Source organism: Triturus cristatus, chromosome 11 (genome assembly GCF_964204655.1).
Source record: "Triturus cristatus chromosome 11, aTriCri1.1, whole genome shotgun sequence".
Classification (NCBI taxonomy): domain Eukaryota; kingdom Metazoa; phylum Chordata; class Amphibia; order Caudata; family Salamandridae; genus Triturus; species Triturus cristatus.
In genome coordinates this window covers 305,787,818-305,815,297 of record NC_140594.1, presented here as the reverse complement: position 1 = coordinate 305,815,297, position 27,480 = coordinate 305,787,818, and the positions used below count along the sequence as shown (strand labels likewise).

The window sequence follows — 27,480 nt, the reverse complement described above, 5'->3', positions numbered from 1 at the left end:
GAACAAAATTGGATTTATCCTGTATATATATATATATATCTCTCAATGATCTTAGTCTCCTAGATGTGATGAGAGGTGAATCACCTATTAACCCTCCTATGACTGGGTCAGTTTTTAATAGACTCCAATGATGCCTTAATGTATGAATGAAAGACATTTTATTGATCAATTAATTAAAATTGTTACAATATTCTATCAATAAACAAGGAATGTTTAAAATCTCGCTAAGTTTTACTAAGACTGAAAATATGTTAAAACGATTAAGATAATAAAATAACTATTGCTAGAACTGTTATCCTGTCTGGCAGTAAGGTGCTGTGCATAGGACTTAAGGAGAAGTTTTATCATAGTGTCTTTTGCTTGCTGGCCAGCTGCTTGCTTTTATGTCTCAGTTTTCAGTTTCAGTGCGGCCCGGATTGCGGCTATGAATTTCCCTAATCGGGCCACTGTTTGAGTTGTGTTAACAGAAAAACACAGGTCTGAAATTTCTCTGCAACTTCAAAGGCCATAAAACCTACAGATGGGAAGAACCAAGCGCTGCCGCTCACTAACTACCTTCGGGCAGCAGCACAACAGATGGAACTGGTTGGGTCTTTTGTTATAGGTGGCAATCAGTCTGGGGGTAGTTGTATTTCAATTCAGATTTTTGGCTATATTTTACCCAAACAAAACTTGAGCTTGTGTTATACCCTGGCATTTCTTTTTGGCCTGAGATAATATTTTCTTGGCTAAATCTACTTTCCATATTGTTCAGAACAAAACTATTGCCAGAGCTACAATTTTGTTGTGGCCTTAGGAATTCTCCACAAGGATGTTATTATTCAATGGGGTTGGATGATGGCTGTGGGCATGCAAAGTGGTGTTACCTGCTGTTTCTTTTCTAAATAATGTAGTACTTAGTTTGTTATTGTCAACACAGAAGGTAACATCCAGGAATTCGCAGTAGGTATTACAGATTTTATGAGTGAAACTCAAATTCAAATTCTTGTTTCCCAAGACCTCAATAAATTCCAAAGCAAGTTTTTCTGGCCTGTCCCAAATAAAAAAGAGATCATCGATATATTTGATCCAAATTTGTTATATGCTCAGCATATTTGTCATTCTTCACCATCCATACCACCTGCTCCTCCCTCAAGCCTAGGAATAAATTGGCCAGGCTGGGGGCAAAGCAGGTGCCTATAGCTGTCCCTGACTTCTGTTGATATAAGATCTTTTCAAACAGAAAGAAGTTTTGTTCTAGACAGGATAGCATCATACATTGTAACATATTGGTATGGTCCATTAATGATATTGGTCTTCCCCAAAAAAATATTGAAAACATTGAAAAATACATTTTTTTATGAGCTACTTAGCAAAATATAAATATGGTAATTAAAAGCTGATGAAATAATAAGCTTTGCTGTTTACAAGCATTCGTGTATACTTAATTTAAAATAAAATAAAAACAAGGCACACACGATGAGCTCCCTTTTGTGCGCCTCTAGGTGCAGTCAATTTAGGTCATAGTGGAATATAAAAAGAGAGAAGGTAATGCACGATTTGTTCTCGACAAGGGCCACACAGGTTGACAGAAGCCTTACAGTAAGCTAAATTGATGAAAGTGGGAATAAGGATAAGCAAGTTATATTACAGGTGAACCCAGAAGCAGAAATGTTATGGCATTTACTACTTTATTTGAAAAGAAGCCCGTTTTATGTTTGTTTGAATAGAGGCCCCTCTAGCCTCTATTTAAAAAAAAACATAAAATGGGCTTCTTTTCAAGCACTTAGCAGAGAAAAATGGATGTAGACGGTTACACATAATTGGTTTGAATTGTCTTAATAACGGATTGTAGCTTGTGATTTGGAAGAACGGAATATTAAACTAAGGTAACATGAGACAAGTACCTACAAATTCTGCGCTTACAGGGAATGGTTTGGCATCAACATTATAGTTAAGGTTGCATTAACAGGGATCACGAAGAATTTAATATGCAGAGCTCCCAGTTGACAATTTCATTATTGTGCTACATATAGAGGGAGTTTCTCACCACTCTATTTCTTTCACAGACCCTTGTCAAGGGGAAATAAGCAATGAACGAATGTGGATTCAAATGACCTATGAAAATTGATAAGATTGGAACAGGAGGTAGAACGCAAAGGAGACTATACAGGTGAGAACCTTATAAGTTAAAAACATTATGAGTTAAGAAGGGTTTTACTGAATCATGAGAACAAGAACGTAATTCTGTTCTTGTGCTTTTATTTTATTTTTTTGCATTAGATTTATTAAACACTTCTAACTAGCAATAAGGCACTACAAAAGAAGTTAAAGGCCAAGGAAGACCCAAAGATTTATTTTTAAGAGGTAAAAAAAAATATACAAAAATAATCTTTATTAAATAAATCCTCATGACCACAGGGACATTTATTTAAGAGGGAAGAAGTGAAAGTACCGAAGGCCATACTGTGTCGTAAACATGTCAGAAGCATAACATGGTAAAAACACATTTCAAAGCTGGGAGGTTCACATACAGCTCTTTTGATTAAGTCTTGTTCTCCATTTTAGGTTTATTGAATAACTAATTCACTTTCTTTTATTATAAGCATCCAAAATGTAACGGATTTACTTCACTGGTCATTTACTATGTTGTCAAATATGAATATAATAACCATTAGAGAGGTAGATCCTTATTGAACAAACATTGTGATATTCATGCATAGTTTAACTGTTTTTGTACATTTTTTATGTATTTTGATACATAATGTTTGTTTGTAACAGCCCTGAAGAAGCACAATTGGGCACAAAACACGTGTTGGCTTTTTGCGTCTATTTGCAGTTTTGGGGAGTTCGTGCTGTATTGAAAAAATACCTGAAGATAGAATAATAAAATAAATCTTAAAGAAAGATACAAGTAGAAGTCACTTTTGTTTATTGATTATCAATGTATGATAAATATATATACTGAGATATATATATACTACTTAAAACACGGGTGGGGCAGTATCCTGTGACTACAGCAGCACCTGAGGAAGGCTATTCTAGCCGAAATGCATTGTGCCTAACAGCTGTTCAAATAAAGGCTTCCAAAAGAAATTTCCCCATGTGGCCTCTCTCTCTCGGTAATGGAGGAGTTCGTTTGCATATTTTCACGCTGGCCAGAAGCGTGTTAAGAGGTCCCGCTCTTCAAGTTGGCTGGAGGAACACTGGCTCCCGCGTTTGGAACGCTTTTCTTTTTTCCGAGGTATCGGAATTTCTCCAACCCGCCTCGGCAAGTAGGAGATACAAGAGCTGCTGCTGAATGCAGCTTGTGACTTCACATGGGGTTTTCTTCATTGCAATGTAAACCCGCAGCCCGGTGGACACTAACTTTAAGAGGCTTGAGCGTAAGGGGACCTGAGGAAGTACTTCATGAATTTACATGGCAACCAGGACATTTTCAACAGTCACCTGTGTTTTCCCTGCAGAGTACCAGTAGTAAAGGGATGATTTTCTTTCAATCCTGCTCCGCGCAACCTCTACCCAGGCAAGAGGAATTCTGGGAGATGTAGTGTGTAATGCATTACACCACGAGGGGCGATCACATGACCAGGAGCACTGGGCGCCTCCACCAATCAGAGGGATGCAGGACTACTTAAAACACGGGTGGGGCAGTATCCTGTGACTACAGCAGCACCTGAGGAAGGCTATTCTAGCCGAAATGCATTGTGCCTAACAGCTGTTCAAATAATGGCTTCCAAAAGAAATTTCCCCGTGTGGCCTCTCTCTCTCGGTAATGGAGGAGTTCGTTTGCATATTTACACGCTGGCCAGAAGCGTGTTAAGAGGTCCCGCTCTTCAAGTTGGCTGGAGGAACACTGGCTCCCGTGTTTGGAACGCTTTTCTTTTTTCCGAGGTATCGGAATTTCTCCAACCCGCCTCAGCAAGTAGGAGATACAAGAGCTGCTGCTGAATGCGGCTTGTGACTTCACATGGGGTTTTCTTCATTGCAATGTAAACCCGCAGCCCGGTGGACACTAACTTTAAGAGGCTTGAGCGTAAGGGGACCTGAGGAAGTACTTCATGATTTTACATGGCAACCAGGACATTTTCAACAGTCACCTGTGTTTTCCCTGCAGAGTACCAGTAGTAAAGGGATGATTTTCTTTCAATCCGGCTCCGCGCAACCTCTACCCAGGCAAGAGGAATTCTGGGAGATGTAGTGTGTAATGCATTACACCACGAAGGGGGGATCACATGACCAGGAGCACTGGGCGCCTCCACCAATCAGAGGGATGCAGGACTACTTAAAACACGGGTGGGGCAGTATCCTGTGACTACAGCAGCACCTGAGGAAGGCTATTCTAGCCGAAATGCATTGTGCCTAACAGCTGTTCAAATAAAGGCTTCCAAAAGAAATTTCCCCGTGTGGCCTCTCTCTCTCGGTAATGGAGGAGTTCGTTTGCATATTTTCACGCTGGCCAGAAGCGTGTTAAGAGGTCCCGCTCTTCAAGTTGGCTGGAGGAACACTGGCTCCCGCGTTTGGAACGCTTTTCTTTTTTCCGAGGTATCGGAATTTCTCCAACCCGCCTCAGCAAGTAGGAGATACAAGAGCTGCTGCTGAATGCAGCTTGTGACTTCACATGGGGTTTTCTTCATTGCAATGTAAACCCGCAGCCCGGTGGACACTAACTTTAAGAGGCTTGAGCGTAAGGGGACCTGAGGAAGTACTTCATGATTTTACATTCAACCAGGACATTTTCAACAGTCACCTGTGTTTTGCCTGCAGAGTACCAGTAGTAAAGGGATGATTTTCTTTCAATCCGGCTCCGCGCAACCTCTACCCAGGCAAGAGGAATTCTGGGAGATGTAGTGTGTAATGCATTACACCACGAGGGGCGATCACATGACCAGGAGCACTGGGCGCCTCCACCAATCAGAGGGATGCAGGACTACTTAAAACACGGGTGGGGCAGTATCCTGTGACTACAGCAGCACCTGAGGAAGGCTATTCTAGCCGAAATGCATTGTGCCTAACAGCTGTTCAAATAAAGGCTTCCAAAAGAAATTTCCCCATGTGGCCTCTCTCTCTCGGTAATGGAGGAGTTTGTTTGCATATATATATATATATATATATTATCCAAAAAAGGTGTCCCCCTGCGAGAACGCACTTGGCAAACAGGCGAATCCTGCACTTTCAACAGTATTCTTTATTTGTAATGACCGGACATTGTTCTGCTTGTTTAATTTAAATAACCAGCCCTACGCGTTTCAGCGCTCCTGCGCCTTGGTCACGGGCTCCTTGCAGTGTCAATAGGCGGAGAAAAAGCAGGAAACGAGTCACTTCATTAAGTAGCCTCAGGTGAGGTTACGCCCTCTGGTGGGAATTGCCCTCTGGTGGGAATTTCTTTCCGCAGCATTCTGGGACTCGTGGTTTTCTTACTTTTTAATTTGATGTCCTCCAGTGGTTTCCGCCTGAACAAACACTCAATCCTGCACATTTGATGCTCTCCAGTGAGCTACAAGCATCAAACTCCGGTTTTTCATTATTAAAACTGCTTGTCCTGCATCCTCAAACACAGCCAGTCTGTGTGAAGCAGCCCGCATTTCATTTAGCGAGAGTGCAGTTCTCTCGGCCAGGACCGGCCGAATAAATTATCCAAAAAAGGTGTCCCCCTGCGAGAACGCACTTGGCAAACAGGCGAATCCTGCACTTTCAACAGTATTCTTTATTTGTAATGACCGGACATTGTTCTGCTTGTTTAATTTAAATAACCAGCCCTACGCGTTTCAGCGCTCCTGCGCCTTGGTCACGGGCTCCTTGCAGTGTCAATAGGCGGAGAAAAAGCAGGAAACGAGTCACTTCATTAAGTAGCCTCAGGTGAGGTTACGCCCTCTGGTGGGAATTGCCCTCTGGTGGGAATTTCTTTCCGCAGCATTCTGGGACTCGTGGTTTTCTTACTTTTTAATTTGATGTCCTCCAGTGGTTTCCGCCTGAACAAACACTCAATCCTGCACATTTGATGCTCTCCAGTGAGCTACAAGCATCAAACTCCGGTTTTTCATTATTAAAACTGCTTGTCCTGCATCCTCAAACACAGCCAGTCTGTGTGAAGCAGCCCGCATTTCATTTAGCGAGAGTGCAGTTCTCTCGGCCAGGACCGGCCGAATAAATTATCCAAAAAAGGTGTCCCCCTGCGAGAACGCACTTGGCAAACAGGCGAATCCTGCACTTTCAACAGTATTCTTTATTTGTAATGACCGGACATTGTTCTGCTTGTTTAATTTAAATAACCAGCCCTACGCGTTTCAGCGCTCCTGCGCCTTGGTCACGGGCTCCTTGCAGTGTCAATAGGCGGAGAAAAAGCAGGAAACGAGTCACTTCATTAAGTAGCCTCAGGTGAGGTTACGCCCTCTGGTGGGAATTGCCCTCTGGTGGGAATTTCTTTCCGCAGCATTCTGGGACTCGTGGTTTTCTTACTTTTTAATTTGATGTCCTCCAGTGGTTTCCGCCTGAACAAACACTCAATCCTGCACATTTGATGCTCTCCAGTGAGCTACAAGCATCAAACTCCGGTTTTTCATTATTAAAACTGCTTGTCCTGCATCCTCAAACACAGCCAGTCTGTGTGAAGCAGCCCGCATTTCATTTAGCGAGAGTGCAGTTCTCTCGGCCAGGACCGGCCGAATAAATTATCCAAAAAAGGTGTCCCCCTGCGAGAACGCACTTGGCAAACAGGCGAATCCTGCACTTTCAACAGTATTCTTTATTTGTAATGACCGGACATTGTTCTGCTTGTTTAATTTAAATAACCAGCCCTACGCGTTTCAGCGCTCCTGCGCCTTGGTCACGGGCTCCTTGCAGTGTCAATAGGCGGAGAAAAAGCAGGAAACGAGTCACTTCATTAAGTAGCCTCAGGTGAGGTTACGCCCTCTGGTGGGAATTGCCCTCTGGTGGGAATTTCTTTCCGCAGCATTCTGGGACTCGTGGTTTTCTTACTTTTTAATTTGATGTCCTCCAGTGGTTTCCGCCTGAACAAACACTCAATCCTGCACATTTGATGCTCTCCAGTGAGCTACAAGCATCAAACTCCGGTTTTTCATTATTAAAACTGCTTGTCCTGCATCCTCAAACACAGCCAGTCTGTGTGAAGCAGCCCGCATTTCATTTAGCGAGAGTGCAGTTCTCTCGGCCAGGACCGGCCGAATAAATTATCCAAAAAAGGTGTCCCCCTGCGAGAACGCACTTGGCAAACAGGCGAATCCTGCACTTTCAACAGTATTCTTTATTTAAATAACCAGCCCTACGCGTTTCAGCGCTCCTGCGCCTTGGTCACGGGCTCCTTGCAGTGTCAATAGGCGGAGAAAAAGCAGGAAACGAGTCACTTCATTATTATCAAATTAAAAAGTAAGAAAACCACGAGTCCCAGAATGCTGCGGAAAGAAATTCCCACCAGAGGGCAATTCCCACCAGAGGGCGTAACCTCACCTGAGGCTACTTAATGAAGTGACTCGTTTCCTGCTTTTTCTCCGCCTATTGACACTGCAAGGAGCCCGTGACCAAGGCGCAGGAGCGCTGAAACGCGTAGGGCTGGTTATTTAAATTAAACAAGCAGAACAATGTCCGGTCATTACAAATAAAGAATACTGTTGAAAGTGCAGGATTCGCCTGTTTGCCAAGTGCGTTCTCGCAGGGGGACACCTTTTTTGGATAATATATATATATATATATATATATATATATATATATATATATATATATATATATATATATATATATCAGTATATATATTTCTTTTTTTTTAAGGGGTCAGGGTAGAGGTACCCTGACCCCATGGGTGTGATAGAGGAGGTTCCGATGGACCTATGTTGGGTACGCAATTGAGTTCAAACTTTTTCCCCCATTCGGGAATTGCGGAGCCCCAGCAAGGCTCGGCATGGTCACTGTGTCAATCCACAACAGGTTTGTGAACCTTGAGTCACTTTAGAAAAAAACACTTTCAGACCTGCAGGCACTCTCAGACCCACTCACAGACTCACACAGCTTCAGACACACCCTCTGGCTTGGGGAAACAACTTTTCTTATATTTTCCATCATTGGACTGTTTCTAAGGACTATTTACGAACTTTTACTGATACCCTATGTGTTTAGTCTTCTTCCCTTGATATTTCCTGACATGTTTTTATTATTTGCCCACCTACTACACCTTTGCATTTCCCCTCTGATTTAAGACTCCATTTCATTACATTTTGCCTATTTGCAAGGACACCTTTGAGTTTCTCCCAAATAAATATATTTTTAAATAAACTTTAAATGTACATATCTATATTAAATACTACAAACTCAAATATTAATGTCTTTCTTACTTTTTATAGATTTTGCAGATGAATGAAATGTATATCAGTCAAAAGAAATGTTTAGTTAGGTAGATGTAACTTTCAATACCATTATGATGTTTTTAAATGCATTACACTTTGAAGGTAAATAAAGAATGCAACTTATATAACACTTTCCTATGGAGTTAACCCTGGGCGAACAACTACGCTATGCTCGCGAAGTTTGCATAGCTTGCGGTACTTCGTGCTACGCGAATTGCACGTAGCACAGTGCAAAATCGTATAGCGTAGCTGGCATTTTTTGCTCGCTCGCGGTCCTCAACGTCAAGTTGGCGCCCGCGAGTTAGCAAAATGACATTCTGGCGAGACTTTTTCCTCGTTCGCGATCAGCAACTTCAAGCTGCCGATCGCAAGCGTGGAAAATAAACCGGCGAGATTCTCAACGCGGGGAGGTCAGGTTTCTCATTGCGAGTGGTCGCGTATGCTCGTGACCGCTCATGATGAGAAACTACCAGTCCGCATTGAGAAAGTTGCCGCTTGAGTAAAAATCTACTCGAGCGGTAGAAAACGACCGCTTGCACTGTGCAAGATGCCGTTTGCAATGATTGCACAGTGCGGAAAAGCATCCGACACTGTGCAATCATCGCGAACAGCGTACTATGCAGTTCGCTTAGTGCTACGCGTATCTCACGTAGTGCGAAGTGCAGTTCGCGTAGCTACACGTAGCGCTACTACGTGAACTACGCCCAGGGTTAAAACATTAGACACAGATTTTTATTTTTCAATAATGGTTTCAGTGACAGGGATAGAAGTGCAATATTTCACACATCTAAAGTTATTTTATAGTGGGGTCTCCTAGTACTATATCTATGCAATGCTGATAGTGGGATTGTTCTAGACTGTGCTTGTGTTGTAGGCCGTACAGTTGTTGGTTGCTGAATTGGTTGTATTGGATGTTGAGGTGGCAGAGGTGGTTTTGGCTTAGGTGAGAGGTTGGTAGGTGGTGTGTCTCTCCTATGTAGAGTAGCCTCTGTGGAATCACCTGAATGTGTTGGCAATGAAGAGTGGCACTGCATTATTTGCTTATTGTCACTTTCATCTTCACAGCGAAGACATGCTAGCTTGCACTCTTCTCCTTAAAGGTTTGAAGATTTTCTTGGTACATCTTTGCCGTGCCTTGGTAGCATTTTGCAATATTATTCAAGGCATGGGTCTGCCTGTAAATCATCCAAGAGAAACATTTAAGGGAGACTACTAGCTCCTTGAGAGTAGCCGCCATTGCATGAATATCCTCTAGCACATTAGGCTGCTCATGGAGAGAGCAGCAGTAGACCAAGCCAATATCCCCGGATGCATGGCAGTCTGACATGGCCAGCAGGTCATCCAAAATAGGGAGAGATAATAAATGGGCAGTTGTAGGGACAGCAGAATGATGATTGGAAGATACCTGCTACTCACCTTGGGTGTTCTCTCCCTCAGATGACTTAGAGAAGACAAGAGCTGCACCTTCATGGAAGGAAAGTGTAGGAGAGTGTATAGAGGTATGTGTTAGTTAAGGGCCTTGTGCAGGTGAGTGTTGACTAGGCAGAACAAGCATCCATGGCTGCTTGGATACTTGGCTCATGGCTGGGGACTGGTAATCATTAGGAAGAAACAAGGAGAAAGACTGCTGCCCAACTGAAGTGACTTTCTTGGACATGGTCTGTGTAGAGGCAGCATGTTCCTCTTTGTCCAGGTGCTCCTCCTCCTCTTTTTGTCGAGAAGTGCTCGCTGATGAGAACTTGGCTTGGAGGAGGCCTGGATTCTCCTTGGCTTGCTCAACATTCTCCACATGTAGCTAGATCATCGTCTGGCACAATGTGTCCTGTATCTCAAAGAAGAAGATTTAAACAGTTGAAGTACTTCACATCCACTTTTGTCTCTAAATTTAAACACTGCATTTTAATAGATACTGTTCTGCAGAGAAATACATTATTACAATAGGAACATAAAGAAATGTATGAAATTAAGGGTTGATCAATGGATGTAATTATTATATTTTAATAAAGTGAAGTCTCAAACTCCAGACACAGATATTTGATTTCTGGTGATCCACTGTGAGCTCAGGTGCTGTATTTGTGTTCTAGTAGTTGTTGTTTCCAAGGTATCTCCTGATCCAGGAGCTATAGAGATAAGAATTATGTTCAATGGTTATTTTCAGTTTATATTAGTAAGCATGGCCCCAAAAGCAGACACATAAGAGATACATAAAAATAAAGGAAAACCCACAAAAGAATCCTTATCACTCGATATAATTGAAAAATTGCCATAAATAAGTTATTGAAGGACTATTGATGAGATGCAGAAGTTACAGTCTGGGGTTCCCAAACTTACTTGATGGGCTGATGGTAGAGGGCCTAATAGCTGCTGCCAGGATACTCCCTGTTGTCATCAGTGTTTATGTTCTTGTGGTGGACACCATGGACTATTGTGTGACAGACGTTGACAGGAGAGCAAGAAATCCATATGGGAGTTGATTATTGTAACTCATACAAGAAGATGATATTTTGAAGGTTTCAGTATTCTTTTTGAGAACCACAAAGTTTGCTTTCCAGAAAAATTAAGATCTAATAGATACCTTGCTGTGCTACTATGCATTGGCAAGTGTGAGCACAATTTTATAGGATGATTTTTAATTCATTACACAATTGCATATGTTGTAGGGTGTCAATGGGGGTGAATACAAAGGGACAAACAGCTAACCTATGTTTCTAGGGTGTGCTTTAGAGGTTGTTTTTGAGAGGTATGTATGTGTCTTACAATGTAGGTATGCGTAAAGGACAGCTATGGGCGAATGATTGAAGGTTTGCTTTTAGTGAGGGAGAGAGAGAGAGAGAGAGAGAGAGAGAGAGAGAGAGAGAGAGAGAGAGAGAGAGAGAGAGAGAGAGAAAGAGAGGGAGGATGCAGGGTTAGATTGTTACCTTGCACCACATTTGAATTGTTGGATAGAGGGAGCCCATATAGCAGGAGGGCGTGCATTGTTGAGAGGACAGCTTCCTTAAGGAGAGCTGAGATGGAATTCAGGTAGTCCTTCAGGAATAGCTTGCGACAGCTGAATCCTGAAGAACTTCTCCTACACTCACCTCCTCTCATCATGTCATTTTATTATGTTCCCCCACGGTGCCTGCCTTGTCCTCTGATGCACTGACAGAGTCTGTCACCTTCTGTTTTAAGTCAATGGAAGAAGCTGATGTAAATGCTTGTAATATCATACTACATATTAAACTGCAAGGATGTCTCTTCCTCAGTGAAACTCATTTCCCTCTTCAGAAGTGATGTCTGCAATCTTCTGGTAGAACTTGATGGCTGCAGGAGCTGAAAGACAAAAAAAGGAAATCCCAAAGTGAGGGCAGTATTTATCTTTTTCGAAGAGAATGGTTGTTTGGTGTGCATGATTTCTTCTTGAAACACATACAGTCATGATTTAGGTGACCTGGAACTTAGTCTCACTATCTTTTAGGGTTCAGTGAGGATATAGTGATAAATCAGTATGGAATGGTTTCGCACCTGTAATTTCAGTTCTCTCAGGGGAATCTCCATTGAAGTCATAAGCACTGAATAGTTTTACACTCATGTGTCGGGATCCCCGTGCACTTTTCATATTTTATCTTCTTAAGTGTAGATTTTAACCTTTATTTAGGAATGCCTGTAGAAACACTTAAGACATGGACATTGTGCAGCCTACAAGAAGGCTATAATGGCAAATAATCGGTAACAAGGGATTTAATTACTTAAACATCTTTCACAAACCCTTTTTAAAAGGAGAAAGATGCAGCAAAAGAGGACATTGTAGCCCTATATGCTGCCCTTGTGTAAATGTGAAAATAGCATCTGCACCTTTCAGGGTCCAGAGACCAACAGTTTCCCTTAATGCCCTGAAGGTGGCAGTTGCTTCTGTTCTTTTTTCTGCAGTGTAATATAGGTCTAACCATCGTCTATATCCTCTCCACTGTGGAGGCAGGAGGGTTGCTTATGACTTCAATGGAGATTCCCATGAGAGAGAGCTGAGATTACTGGTAAGAAACTATTCTTTCTCCCTCAGCGGATCTCCATTGATAGTCATAAGCACTGAATAGAGTAGTAACCCCAACCACTCCAAACAGCGGTGGAAAAGACTGAGGAAACGTTGAATCAACCAACTTAAGCAAATAAAGTTGTGAGGGAAGCCTGTCCTACTTGAGCATCTGTTCTAGCAGCTGAATCCAAACAATGATGTTTGGAAAAAGTGTGAACAGATTTCCATGTAGCTGCCTTACAAATTTTAGCTATTGGCACAGTTCTCATTAAAGCAGCAGTAGCCGCTTTCCCTATAGTGGAATGAGTTTTAGGTCTACCGGACAAAACATTATGTCCTTTCGGTAGAAGAAAATGTAAGATTCTGATCGGACGTGGCTGGATCTTTGAGGACTGGACCATAATTTACAAACAATTGGTCCGACTTGTAGATATCTTTTTATTTCCCAGATAAAACTTTAAGACCCACCTGACATCAAAAGAATGGAGAGTCCTTTCAGCAGGTGTGGAAGGATGCAGAAAAAAGTAGGTAAGGAAATGGTGTGATTAATGTGAAAATCTGTAATGACTTTAGGTAGGAATTTTGGATGAGCCCTCATAACCACATTACTAGAATGAAAAAAGGTGCATGGTTCGTGGGAACATAACACCTGGATTTCGCTAACCCTACATGAGGTGTGAGAGGACTATATTGAGCGTCAAGGGAGATGGACACCTTATGGGAGGACAAACCTTTTACAACCCCTCGAAAAAATCTTTGAAAACAGGAATTTTGTAAAAAGAGGTTTGAAAGGGACATATTCCTGTAGGCAGAAATTGGCACCAAATTAACTTTTATTGAAGAGAATTGTAAGCCAGGTTCGACCAGATTAAGTAAGTATGGAAGAATCGTCTCTTCTTGGCAGGTTGTTGGATTCACATTTTTGTCAGAACACCAAATACAAAATCTATTACATTTGAATGAATAGGCTGAATGTATTAAAGGTCATTTGGCCTCCTTGAGAATGTTCATGCATTCTAATTGGAGGTTCAAATGCCCATCCTGAACTAGCTCGGGAGCCATGCTCCTAAACTCAAGGAGAAGAGGTTAAATTGAACCATCTGGCCACCGAATTTCGTGAGAAGAACCCTTCTGCAAGGTAGTTTCAGATATGAGTGTTCTGACATGTGGAGAATGTCTGTGAACCACCATTGCCAGAGTCACTCTAGAGCAATAAATAAAGGTCATTCTGGCCCTTGAGTAAGATAGTTTGATGAGAAATTATGGGATCAAGGGGATCAGAGGAAAGGCATAAAGAAATTTACGGACCAGTAAATCCATAGGGCATTCCCCAGTGTCCCAGGTTTGAAGTACCTCAAGACAAAGACTGACCGTTTTTATTTTCTGTGACGGCAAATAAATCGATGATGCGGGCGTGCTACATTCTGAAAATGTTTTGCACGATGTTGTCATGCAGGAGCTATTCGTGGTTTTCCTGAAAGACTCTGCTTAAGGTATCTCTTAAACATTTGGATCACCTGGGAGATGAATTGCAGTGGTACACAGGTTTCCGGCTATCAGCCAATTGCACATTGTCTTGGCTTTGTGAGACAAAGGTATGGACCTTGTTTCCCCCTGCTTGTTAAGTAGTACATAGTTGTCATGTTGCCTGCCTGAACAAGCAGGGATTGCATCTTGAAGGACCGGAAAAAAAAATTCTATGCTAAGTGAACTGCTCATTGCTGGAGGACATTGATGTAATGAATCATCTCTCTCTGAGAAAATGTTCCCTAGATTTGAAGGTGATCCATATGCTCTCCCCATCCTAACAATGAGGTTTCTGTCACAATTGTCTGAGAAAGGAAATCCTGATGAAATGGCATACCTTGAAATGGATTTGTTGGAGAGCACCACCATTTCAGAGACTGCTTGCATTGGCAGAGAGTGTGATATTGTACTTCCAACAGCCCAAATATTGATGCCACTGATCTTTGAGACATTCCTACAGAGGTTGCATGTGGAGACCAGTGTTCGGAATCAGAAAAATACAGGAGGCCATCGAGCTGAGAAGAGATGATACTGTTCTTACAGAGAGTGTAACTTTGGATGAACTGATAACAGTCTTTCCTCCAAAGGATACACTCTTGCTTGAATCCAGTCAATGGAGGCCCCAAAGTAATGTATTGTCTCAACTGGAGTAGAGGTTGACTTGCTGTAATTGATATGCAGCCCTAATCGCTGGAAAATATTGCTTTTCACCAGGTAATATATTTGGACTTCTTGAGATGTTGAGGCTTCAATCAGCCGGTCGTTTAGATATGGGTAGACACAAATTCGGAGCTTTCTGAGGTGGGCAGATAAAGTGTGCTGACATAAACTTTGAAAAACTTCTGAGGATGATTTGAGGCCAAACAGCCGCACTCTGTACTGCAATTGATCATGACCAATGACAATCCTCAAGAACGTGCAATGTTTCTTGGCTATGAGGACATTAAAGTACACATCTTGGAGGTCTATCGAACAGAGCCACTCTCCCTGATGTATCTAGGTATAGATCTGATGTAGTGCAAGCATTCAAAACTTCTCTCTTCGAATCCATTTGTTGGCTAGTTTCAGATCAAGAATGGGTCTGAACTCATTTCTGGGACCTTAGCTTTTCACCAGAAAATAATGGGAATAAATCCCTGTACCTCGTTGTTTGGGAGGAACAAGCTCCACCGCCTGCTTCAGCAGAAGGATGTTCACTTCTGAGTGCAGCATCTGCAGAAGTTGATTGAATGGTTTTGGAAGGATATTTTGGCAGATGACTGATAAACCTGAGATAATACCCCTTTCATACAATATTTAAAACCCAGGCATCTTTTGTGATGGAGTGCCATTCTGTCAGGAAATGAGAGATACTCCCCTGTACCGGAGTGGGTATCGGAAAAAGGGGGATGTAGAGATTCATTGTTTAGAAACTGCTGGAGGTTTTCCTCCATGAGCAGGCTGCTGGCTAGCTCTTCCTCTGGGCTGGCGACGTTGTTGCTATTGGCAAGGTCTTTGTGGTTGGTTTTGTTGGTGACCTTGGTACCAATGAGGGGATTGAACCCTCTGTGGATAACAACTTTAATGGTAAGGCTTGTAGTTCTGTCTTTGTTGTTCTTTTTTTCTTTTGAGACCTACTGCCTTCACGTTTCCATTTCGGACTTCAAGTGGATCATTTCGTTATTCGTATGACTGCTGAATAAGGTGGATCCTGAGAATGGAAGGTTAAGAATCTGTTGTTGTGATTCATGTTTGGGGACTGTGAATCGAAACCAAGGGTGCCTTCTCAAGGCTACACAATGACAGTATTCGTGGGCTGCCAATAGTGATAATCAGCAGCAGCATTAATTATTTGGTTGGAGACCATCAAGCCCTCATTGACTACTTAAAGGAAGTCCTCTCATTTACTCTAGCGAGGTCTTTGGCAGATTTCTGTAAAGACTCCCACAAGGCTCTGCCAGGAGGGCTGATGCACTTGTAGTCTTCATGGTGGTGGCAGCAGTACCTTAAGTCTTGCACCCCAAATCAACTTTTTACTCTATTTGTACGGTGGTACTGTAGAAAAAGAAATGGTGGAATGCTGTTTCTTTGCCACAGGGATGATGACAAAATCAAGGGGAGGGTCTGAGCGAAGAAACAGTGGGCCCTGCTCTGGAGATCTATATTTCTTTTGTATCCTCGATGGAGCAGGCTTGGCTGAGGCCGGTGTGAGGAAAAATTCCATAGCTAGTTCTTATAGGTCAGGAACTAATGGCAGAATATATATCTTGATGCTGATCGGTGGTGAAGTGTCTTGAAAATTACTTATGTAGCAGATATAGAGGCTGGCATCAGAATGTTCAATTCTGAAGCGCCTCTCACCAAGACCTTCTGAAAGGTGTTTATATTATCACTTGAGAGACTGTTAGTTGGGGAGAATCAGACAGTGTTGTTGTACATCTCATAGCGCTAGAAAAAGAAGTTGAGAAATAATATATCGAATGATGTCTTAACCTTGTTCTTGACCTGCACCTGTACCTGGATGCATGATGGTGATGTGGATGTCTGGAGAATGGTCGTGATGAGGAACGCCAAGACCTGTGGCTATGCCTGGCATGGTGCGAACGATGACGAGATCTGGAAGGCAATCTTCATGAAGAAGTGAGAGGCTTCGGAGGAGGAGCATCCACAGGTTGTAAATAATGAATAGGTGCTGGAGTTGGAAGAGGCACCATAGGTGGCTAAGGAGTTGCTGGAGGAGAGGTAGAAGGTGGTGATGGAGATGAAGGAGGAGTAAGAGAGTCTGCCAGCTATACAGCATACTGGAGTAGTCAGAATCCGGAGATGATGGCAGACATCTTGGCCTTGATTTTCTGCCCTTTTCTGCATGTCTGGACATTCTCAACTCTGACAGACACCTCAGCATTGGTTTTCTCCAATGTCTTGACGTCGACACAGTCCTCAACATCAGTTTTCTTCTATGTCTCGACGTCAACACACTCCTCGACATAGAACATCTGCACCTTGATGTCATAATCTCCCTTGAAATCAACCTTCTATGTCTCGACATCGACCCTCATCTCCTCTTCGATGTCAACCTAGCTCTTGACAGTAAACATGTAAGTATTGTACCTTGTTTCTGCGTCGATGCTCTGAACATCAACCTAAATGACGTTGTTTTCGAAGTGGGCTTCTTTTTTTGGATCTTCCACGCCTTGTGTCCTCAGAGGAAGGTAGAAGAGCTCTGGAAGAGGACTGTCCATCTCCTTGCTCTCTGGGTGTCCCATGTTCTGATTGCGCCTTCTACCTACATCGCTCCTCTGTACCATCAAAGAAAATCTTTTCTCAGGGTGCATGTAATATTGTTAGGAATGTTATGCATCACGCTGGTAGTATCTGGAAAACTTTCTTTAGTGTGGACATTTGCCAGTAACATGGCTTTCCGGAAGGCAGATGATGCAGACATCATGAGAGGCTGACTTGGCATTCTTTCTTCCACAGGCAGGACATTTGTCAAATAAAGATGGCATTTGATTTGACAAATGTAGAAAAAACCTATGTCAGGAAAAAGCCAGAGAAATCTTTGGACGGATAAATCCGCTAAGCGAAACAGTTATCAAAAATTTTCTAGTGAGATTTTTGCTGGAAAAAAAGTCAAATAGGCTGAGCTCATTGCTCCAAGAATATGTCATCAGGAGCCAAGAAAAAAGAACTGAAGACACTGCCACCTGCTGGACATGATGAGATACTGGAGGTCTTTGGACCCTTATAGGCGCAGACAATGTTTATATATTGACACAAGGACATACTACAGGGCTACTTTGTATTTTATCTTTCTCCTTTTAAATAAGATTTGTGAAAGAGATTTAAGTAATTAAATGACTTGTTACCAATTATTTATTACAAATGGATTCATAAGCCTTTTCCAAATGCAATCTGAAGACATTGGCCATTATGGCCTTCTTATAGGCTTCACAATGTTCATGTCTTAAGTGTTCCTATAGGGATTCCTGAAGAAAGGTGAACATCTACACTTAAGAAGATAAACTATGAAAAATGCTGTGGGATCCTCGGATGTTGGCGGGCCTATTCAGTGCTTCTTACAATAAATGGAGATTGCCCTGAGAGAGAAGCGAAGGCTCCTCACCAAATTGTTTAATCATCCTGCCCATCTCTTCTTTCTGTCTAGGACAAGCCCTGCGCCAAACCTCACTAGGTGTGTGGCCAAAAGCCACACACAGCAATGGACAAATTAATTTACTTTAAAAAATAAATTATTAAAAGTGACATTATAGTTAGAAATTGTAACAATATCTTATTTTACATGCAAAAATCGAGGTTAAAGAGATCCTATAGTTAGGTGAAAATGTCAGCCAAAACATATATATATATATCTCACTACCACACTCCCTTGTCTCCTAAGGAAGCAGAGCACACACAGGATTGCAGGTAAGCTGTTCTTTAATTAACCCATCGGCATGACGCGTTTCGTTTTTCAACTTCCTCAGATGCCGCCAAAATTTTCAAATGGTTCTCCAGCCCACCTTTTCAAGAAGCATGCCCGCTGCGATTGGCTGAGGCACTACTGGCAGAATAGCACAGGGAAAACCCGACCCAGATGTCTGAGTCCGTATGGAGCAGACACCGAAACGTGAGTACTGGCCCCAGTGGGCGGTGACTGCTCCCTTCTCCCCATGCGTTGCCTGGATCTTTTGGTGTGGACGGCGTAACAGCTCCCCTGGTCCCTCACCCCGCCGCTGAAGTCCCGACTCATGTCCGGAAACACCGCTTAGGTAAACAGTGTATTCCCGCGGAGTCGCAGTCCATTAATTCAATGGCCGGGCATATCCTGGGCGTGCGGCGTTCCAGCGTTACCAAAGTGTTTTTTAGTTGTCCCAAAAAGTTACCACAGAAACCACCGGACTCTTGAGGGGTGGGTACTCCAAAGGTGCTTGTGGCTGCACCTCATAACATCACTACCACGCTTCCTTGTCTCCTAAGGAAGCATATATATATATATATATATATATATATATATATATATATATATATATATATATATATATATATATATTTTTTTTTTTTTTTTTTTTTCACCGAAAAGACTAAGGTTATAGTTAAAATGTCCATTAAGATATATATATATATATATATTCACTGAAAAAACCATAGGTTTCACACATGTCATAGTTAGCTGTACATTTCACTCGTAAAAAACCAATGAAATTCCCGCGTTATAGTTAGTGCAGGCAACTATAACTCACGCGACCGCAATCCTCTGCTGATGCTAATACTGTATTTCGACACTTATTTGCCCATGTCTTCTTCCATTAAATTTTAGCTATACATATATTACAAATATTTTTTTTTCATAAAGACACATATGTCATCAGCAGAAGATTGCGGTCGCGTGAGTTATAGTTGCCTGCACTAACTATAACGCAGGAATTTCATTGGTTTTTTACGAGTGAAATGTACAGCTAACTAAAACATGTGTGAAACCTATTTTTTCAGTGAATTTGCAAGGTTTTTTTAATGCTAATTCCTAACTATAACGTGTGTGAAACCTATGGTTTTTTCAGTGAATTTGTACGGTTTTTTAAATGCTAAGTTACTTTACGCAATTCGTGGCGTGCGCGCCCAGTTAACGCAGTTCATTCCGTGCGCGCCCACTTTACGCAGTTAGTGCCGTGCACGCACGGTGGTCATGCGGTGCGCTGCGCGCACCGCGTGCCCACGTTAAGCGGGATGGGCCATGTACGCACGATGCGCTTTGCGCACCGTGCGCACATGGGGGACATATTATGCGCATCTTTGTGAAATTTATTCTTTGTTAAATTCATAGCTGTAATATGCCATGCACAAATGGTGCCCGAATTTTTTTGGGCTTGGGGGTGGTTTGGGGACCCCTGTATCAATGCTGGGTGGTTAGGATCTCATAAAACTGCCTCTTTACACATTTTTGGGGTTCGTTTTTGCTGCCCAACTCAGGGAGCGAGAGTGAAAATGGCGGCCGCCGCTTCCTGGTTTCGACCGATTCGAATGTTTACTAAGAGCTAAGAGCCAATCAAAATCGCGCTCGCGCACGCCACCGTACGCGTACGGTAAGCGCACCGTAAGCGCACCGTACGCTGGCTCAGATATATATATTGATTTAAAGGCTATTTTCTCAGAATCTACTGAACAGATTTACACCAAACCTACAAAAGGCACTTCCTTGACCTGAGGACTACCTCTCTGCCAAATTTCAAGTAATTCTGTTCAGCCGTTCGGGCTGTAGCTGTGTCTAAAGGTCCTATGGAAAAATGCATGGGAAAAACACGTTTTGGGACCCCCCTTTTATCTCAGCCCCCGCTTCACGAATCCCCCCGAGACTTTCAGGGTAGGAGCGGAGCGTAGCGCCCCACCTATTTTGAAAAATTCGCGAGGATTCGTCGACCGGCGCCAAAGTTATTCAAAATAGAATGTTGCGGATTTCCTATGGAAACGTGGTCCTAACTATAACTACCTACTGGCGACCGCCAGTAGGTAATATATATATATATATATATACATACATATATATATATATATATATATATATATATATATATATATATATATATATATATATATATATATATATATATATATATATATATATATATATATATATATATATATAGCGAAGAGTTCCCAAACTCCAGAAGATAACTGGAACAGGTACAGACCACCACACGCTGGGAGATATGTTTAAAGCAGGTTTATTCTTTCGAGTCAATCAGCATGACGCGTTTCGGCCGCGTTGCCAGGGCCTTGAGATAGCCAGTAGATAGTTATAGTTACAACCTAGTTTCCATAGGAAATCTCAAAATTCTATTTTGAATAACTTTGGCGCCGGTTGACGAAGCCTCGTGAAATTTTCAAAACTAATGGGGCGCTCCGCTCAGCTCCTACCCTGAAAGTCTCGGGGTGATTCGTCAAGCGGGGGCCGAGAAAAAGGGGGGGTCCCAAAACACGTTTTCCCCATGCATTTTTCCATAGGACCTTTAGTCGCAGCTACAGCCCGAACGGCTGAACAGAATTACGTGACATTTGGCAGAGAGGTAGCCATAAGTTCAAGGAAGTGCCTTTTGCAGGTCTGGTGTAAATCTGTTCAGTATTTCCTGAGAAAATAGCATTTAAAAGCATATCAATACCTATACGCGCGCACCGTGCGTGCACTGTGCATGCACCCTGCCGTGCGCGAGCGCAATTCTGATTGGTTGTTAGATGTCGTAAACATTCGAATCGGTCGAAACCAGGAAGTGTCGGCCGCCATTGTGTCTCTCGAAGTCTGAGGGGGTGAAAAAAAATGTGGAGAACGTGAAAAGGGGGCAGAGTGGACAGTCCCTGACCCCCTAGCCTTGGTCAGGGGGTCACAGAAGGACCCCCACGGGAGAAAAAAACAATTTTTAAAAAAAAAATTCTAAATTGCGAGGTGCGCGCACCGAGCGCGCACGGTACGCACTGCGAACCGTGGGTGCTCGGTGCGCATAGCGCACCGAGCACCCACAGCAAAGCGCACTGTGCGTTCACGGTGCGCGCACCTCGCGATTTAAAAAATAAAAAAAATTCGCGGTGCGCGCACGGTGAAAAACCTGAAAAAAAAAAATTATAAATACATAACTTAGCATTTAAAAAACCGTACAAATTCACTGAAAAAACCATAGGTTTCACACACGTTATAGTTACGAATTAGCATTTAAAAAACCTTGCAAATTCACTTAAAAAACCATAGGTTTCACACATGTTATAGTTAGCTGGACATTTCACTCATAAAAAAACAATGAAATTTCCCCGTTATAGTTAGTGCAGGCAACTATAACTCACGCGACCGCAATCCTCTGCTGATGACGTCAGATATTACATCACTGATGACATATGTGTCTTTATGAAAAATAAATATTTGTAATATATGTATAGCTAAAGATTAATGGAAGAAGACATGGGTAAGTAAGTGTCTAAATACAGTGATGTAATATCTGACGTCATCAGCAGAGGATTGCGGTCGCGTGAGTTATAGTTGCCTGCACTAACTATAACGGGGGAATTTCATTGGTTTTTTACGAGTGAAATGTCCAGCTAACTGTAACATGTGTGAAACCTATGGTTTTTTAAGTGAATATAGATAGATAGATAGATAGATAGATAGATAGATAGATAGATAGATAGATAGATAGATAGATAGATAGATAGATAGATAGATAGATAGATAGATAGATAGATAGATAGATAGATAGATAGATAGATAGATAGATAGATAGATAGATAGATAGATAGATAGATAGATAGATAGATATAGATCACATCCACAAATCCCGGAAGTGCGGAGCTTCAAACACGGCGGTCCTGGATGGGCTCCGGTGGCCCCAAACATTCAAGACGCAGCTCTCCGAAAGTAACGAAAAGAAATCCAGGACACCCAGGAATGCTATTGACAAAGTTTTAATCCAGGCAAAGTGTTAGCCTTCACCAACGCGTTTCGCAATAAGCTTGTTCACGGTGTGGTTTGCAATACAGACACGTTCTCTTTACATATGCGCATTCAATAAAATAGAAATGAGACTGACGGAAGAGTATGCTTGCAAAATCAGGGCGCCATTTTACAATGGTATAATGTAACGAGTTTGTTATGATCCAAAAATAAGATTTTAAATGTATATACCATGTTACAGTTTACTGTATCATTAATTCTGAACAGTAGTTTAAATAAACAAAAATTCATCCACTTTACGAAATTCTCGTCATCTAGATCACAATACATTTATACTCGTAGTCTGAGATATAGGCGTAAAAAGCCCTGGTGGGCAGAAGTAGAAAGCATATTAGCGTGAATAATGTACCCAAATAGTATGATTAAATGTAAGGCATATTGCGATAATTAATCATGTAAATCGTCATATTAGCCCAGATGGTCTTTCTATGTTCTTTAATCCGTGGCATGCCTAAAAAGTTGGTAAACTAATCCATTTGATAGGGACTGTTACCGTGGTTGTATGATAAATATATCAACAATACACACGAAAATGTCATCATGTAAATCAACAAGTTTATTTATCAACGTATTTTGGATCATACACCGGCTAGCATGATCCAGTAGGCAACGTCACGGAGGTGTACGCTGTCTGATGCTTTGTGCTAGAAAATGACTTAATCCTTGCAGTGGGGATAAGCGGAACGGAGCCGACGGACTTTGGAACTCTACCAGTGTTCTGTCAGGCACTGGTTTGCTATTTAAGAATCAAGGCTGATATCCAGATTGGGTGCAGTTGAAATGGCTTCTAATATAGAAGCAAAACGGAAAGCAACTTCAAACAAACTTTTTTTCACACAAGTTACTATGGACTCTTCAATACAAGGAGCATCCAGTAATGAATATGTTCAGATCAACAAGGAGGTACAAGTCTTGGCACTATATGATCAACTAGAAAAATTATATAAAAAGGAATTAGCTAAGTGGTGGGAAGCAGAGTCTCTACAGAAATACATTGATGTGGGACGTGTGCCCAAGGGTTTACGTATATACACAGTTCCCACGTATGAACATCCAGACCCCGAGATGTTGGAAGAATGGGCAGGCAATTCCAAAGAGTGCTCTACAACAATGATGCGTATATTGATCAAATACGCTTTAAAAGATCGTACCAAGATTTTTGAGGAGATTAACAAAATCAGTGAGGAATTACTGAAATTGGTCTCTCAAGAGGCATTGGATGAATTTAATACAACAGTACAACTCAAATTGGATAAACTGGAAGAGGAAATTACTGGTAAAAAACAGAGGAAATTTATAAGAGACTTTAAAGATTAGTAATATGATGGATTAGTACATCAGGGGTAAAATCATGATTATGTGTTGAATATCTTTTTAGCGGGAAAGCGGTATAGTTGGGAGCGTTAAGATCGGCCACTTACATGGATATATTGTTGTTTAAATGACAGTTCAGGTGAAAAGTTATACACTATTGTAACAGCATTTATGTGATTCTTAACTTCACAGATACAAACCCCTGACGAAGGGCAGAAGGTGCCCGAAATGCATTGGGTTAAACATCTTGTATTTTTCACAAGAAACTGGGATCCTAACATGCTGTATCAAAGGCGTTGAGCATAATACATGCATTTGAATATTGGAGATCACCGGTTTCACAATTTGCATAAACGAACAATAAAATGATGATCTTATAATTAAACGAGTTGAAATTTTGAATGAAATCGATTTTGATGATTTTATCATCTTCACAGGGTGTGAGCATCTCGGGACTGATATTACCCATATCAGCAACTTTATGGACATTACTTCGGCGCTACCAGGATGAAGCGTACTCCGAGATAGCTCCCCTCAATGGAATACTTTATGAAAAACTTGATCTAAAATGGTGTGCGGGACATACATACATACAATTATTTCTCTGTCATCCTACTTTGAACCAGCACCCAAATAACGATGAACTTAAATTGATTAAAGATGGACTCTATTTCGCGATCAAATAATGTTGATTATTATACATTGCCATTACTCTTGGTGTATTTAAAATGTCATTACCGAGGTTCACCGCATTGTTTATACTGTCTGTATTTTTATTCTTATTCATGTTTTGGGTAAATTGTATCTTCAACTTAAATCGCATTTAATTGACCACTCAGGGCAGGGCGGGGTATTCAAATTTAAATCACGACTACCTATAGGAACTTGAGTAGATGGACCAATAGACAGCTTGGGGGAATTATGGGAGTTGCATGCTAAGTAACATCGAGGAGTTTAGTTAAAGCCGCCACTCAGGTGAGGGTGATTACAACGAGGGTTACAAAACGATCGCATCACGTGGTAAAGTGAAAGGGACGTAATCTCCATAGGAGAGACGGATGAAGCGGCCTTTGCAACTTTTTCAAGTAAGATTAGCGGCACGCTAGTTTTTTCGTTCTAAATAAAGGTTAGAAGTAGTACTGAACATCTAGATGAATGTTTCGTGTTTAGATGGATGGTAACTTTTTTGGAGTAATATGATGGATTAGTACATCAGGGGTAAAATCGTGATTATGTGTTGAATATCTTTTTAGCGGGAAAGCGGTATAGTTGGGAGCGTTAAGATCGGCCACTTACATGGATATATTGTTGTTTAAATGACAGTTCAGGTGAAAAGTTATACACTATTGTAACAGCATTTATGTGATTCTTAACTTCACAGATACAAACCCCTGACGAAGGGCAGAAGGTGCCCGAAATGCATTGGGTTAAACATCTTGTATTTTTCACAAGAAACTGGGATCCTAACATGCTGTATCAAAGGCGTTGAGCATAATACATGCATTTGAATATTGGAGATCACCGGTTTCACAATTTGCATAAACGAACAATAAAATGATGATCTTATAATTAAACGAGTTGAAATTTTGAATGAAATCGATTTTGATGATTTTATCATCTTCACATGGTGTGAGCATCTCGGGACTGATATTACCCATATCAGCAACTTTATGAAGCCATAGATTTAGACAGATTACAAGTACCATTACATTTACGGGAGTCAAGCAGATTTAAACCTAAATCTACTTTCACACCATGTATTCATTGTGATGCAATCGAGGTTTTTGAAAGAAATGTGACTCATGATCTCAAGAAACTGAGGCATGAGATGGAGGGCAGAGCACGGAAAAACTTAAGTGATAATCATTTTAGAGCTATACAAGAACTTAAAAATGATCAATCTATTGTTATCAGATGCTCAGATAAGGTAGGGAATGTTGTAGTTTGGAGCAAACAAGAATATTTGAAAGAAGGTATACGCCAACTTAATGACCCATTGTGTTACAGTTTAAGTAGCTACTCAGAGGTTTTTCAATCATACTCTACATACAATGAAATGTTAGTTAATTGGAAAGATCAAGGATTACTTGAATGGGATGAATTTCAAGCACTATACTGTAAACACCCTAAAATACCTATCATGTATTTACTTCCCAAACTACACAAAAATAGCAAGAAACCCCCCGGCAGAACAATTGTGTCTTCGATGGGCTCACAACTAGAAACAACTTCTAAATTTATTGATCACTATCTAAGACCTTTTGTTGCGGCGCTTCCTGCCTACATTAAAGATACCACACACTTCTTGACATTAATTGATGGGATAGTATGGGAAGCGGACTTGTTACTGGTTACATTAGATGTAACTAGTCTATATACCAGCATCCCACATAGCCTGGGGCTCCAGGCTATGAGACATTTTTTAAGAGCGAGACATATTTCGTTATTATTGCACACACAAATGGTGATTGAAATGACACAATATTGTCTGACCAACAACTATTTCCTCTTCAACGATAACATCTACAAGCAAACCCAAGGGACTGCGATGGGCACCTGCTTCGCCCCCAGCTATGCAAATTTATTCATGGGCTGGTGGGAGGAGCAGGTGTCCCAGGAGTGGGACATGCAAGGAGACAACATAATAACATGGGCCAGATTTATCGATGACATCTTCCTGATTTGGAAAGGTGATATAGCATCAGTTAATCGATTTATCGAGACGCTAAATGACAATGAGTTGAATTTAAAATTTACATCACACATCAGCAAAACACATATTGTATTTTTAGATGTGGAAATACAAGTTAAAGATCTAACCCTTGTCACAAAATTACACAGGAAGGAAACCGCTGATAATAGTCTCTTGTACGCACAAAGTGCCCACCCATCAAGCTTAATTCAGTGCATCCCTTATGAAGAGCTTATACGTGCTAAACGCAATTGTAGTACATTGGTTGAATATGAAAAAGTTGGTCATGTATGATCGTTTCCGCGAACGCGGTTACAGTCATAAATCAATAAAACAAGCTGAGAAGAAGGCTGACATGCTTGTTAGAGCTGAACTCCTGAGACCTAAACCAGTGGTTGATGAACAGAAAGATAATGTTAGATTTATTACCACCTTTTCTAACAGTGCCTTTAAAATTAGGAAACTGTTTAATCATAACTGGCACGTTTTATTAAGTGATGCGACCTTGAAAAAGTGTCTCAATGAAACCCCACAGATAACATTTCGCAGAAATAGATCTCTGAGAGATGAATTATGTAAAAATACCATCTCTACCATAAATGTGATCAGTAGTACAAATTTTGTTGGTTTTAAAACTTGCAAATATTGCAAAGCATGTGCTAACAGTAGAGATTGTAAATCCTTAGTTTTCCCTAATGACAACAGAGAGTATAAAATCAGAGGGAATTTCTCTTGTGAAACAGATTACTGTATCTACTGTTTTCGCTGTCCTTGTGGTAAATTGTACATAGGGAGCTCCATCCATCGAGCAAAAAAAAGAGTCTTGGAACATTTACGTGCAATTAAGAAAAGCGACGTGCAATATCCAGTAGCACGACACTTCTTTGGGGAACACAACCAAAATGAAAAATTGTTGTCCTTTGCAGTTTTCTACACTATTCCAAGACTCGAGAGGGGTGGTGACAGACAGCGAGAATTACGACGGATGGAATCAAGATTCATAACAAATTTTGATACACTTACACCTACAGGGTTGAATTCAAGTGAAGAGATGTCTGTACACTTGTGAAGCATTGTGATGTATACTATCAGTGGATTATATATTTTATTGATGTTGCTTACGATT

The 27,480-nt window shown here is 41.4% G+C and overlaps 1 protein-coding gene across 1 annotated transcript in view; it reads right to left on the bottom strand.

Annotated features, from left to right (window-relative positions):
* Nucleotides 1-10,398: 10,398 nt before the first annotated feature.
* Nucleotides 10,399-27,480, bottom strand: part of LOC146784101 (uncharacterized) — a 403,383-nt gene continuing 386,301 nt past the window's right edge. The window contains exon 5 of the mRNA XM_085633555.1: nt 10,399-11,648. Coding sequence (XP_085489681.1) covers nt 11,600-11,648 — 49 coding nt within the window. The 3' untranslated portion in view covers nt 10,399-11,599. The remainder of the gene's footprint in view (nt 11,649-27,480) is intronic.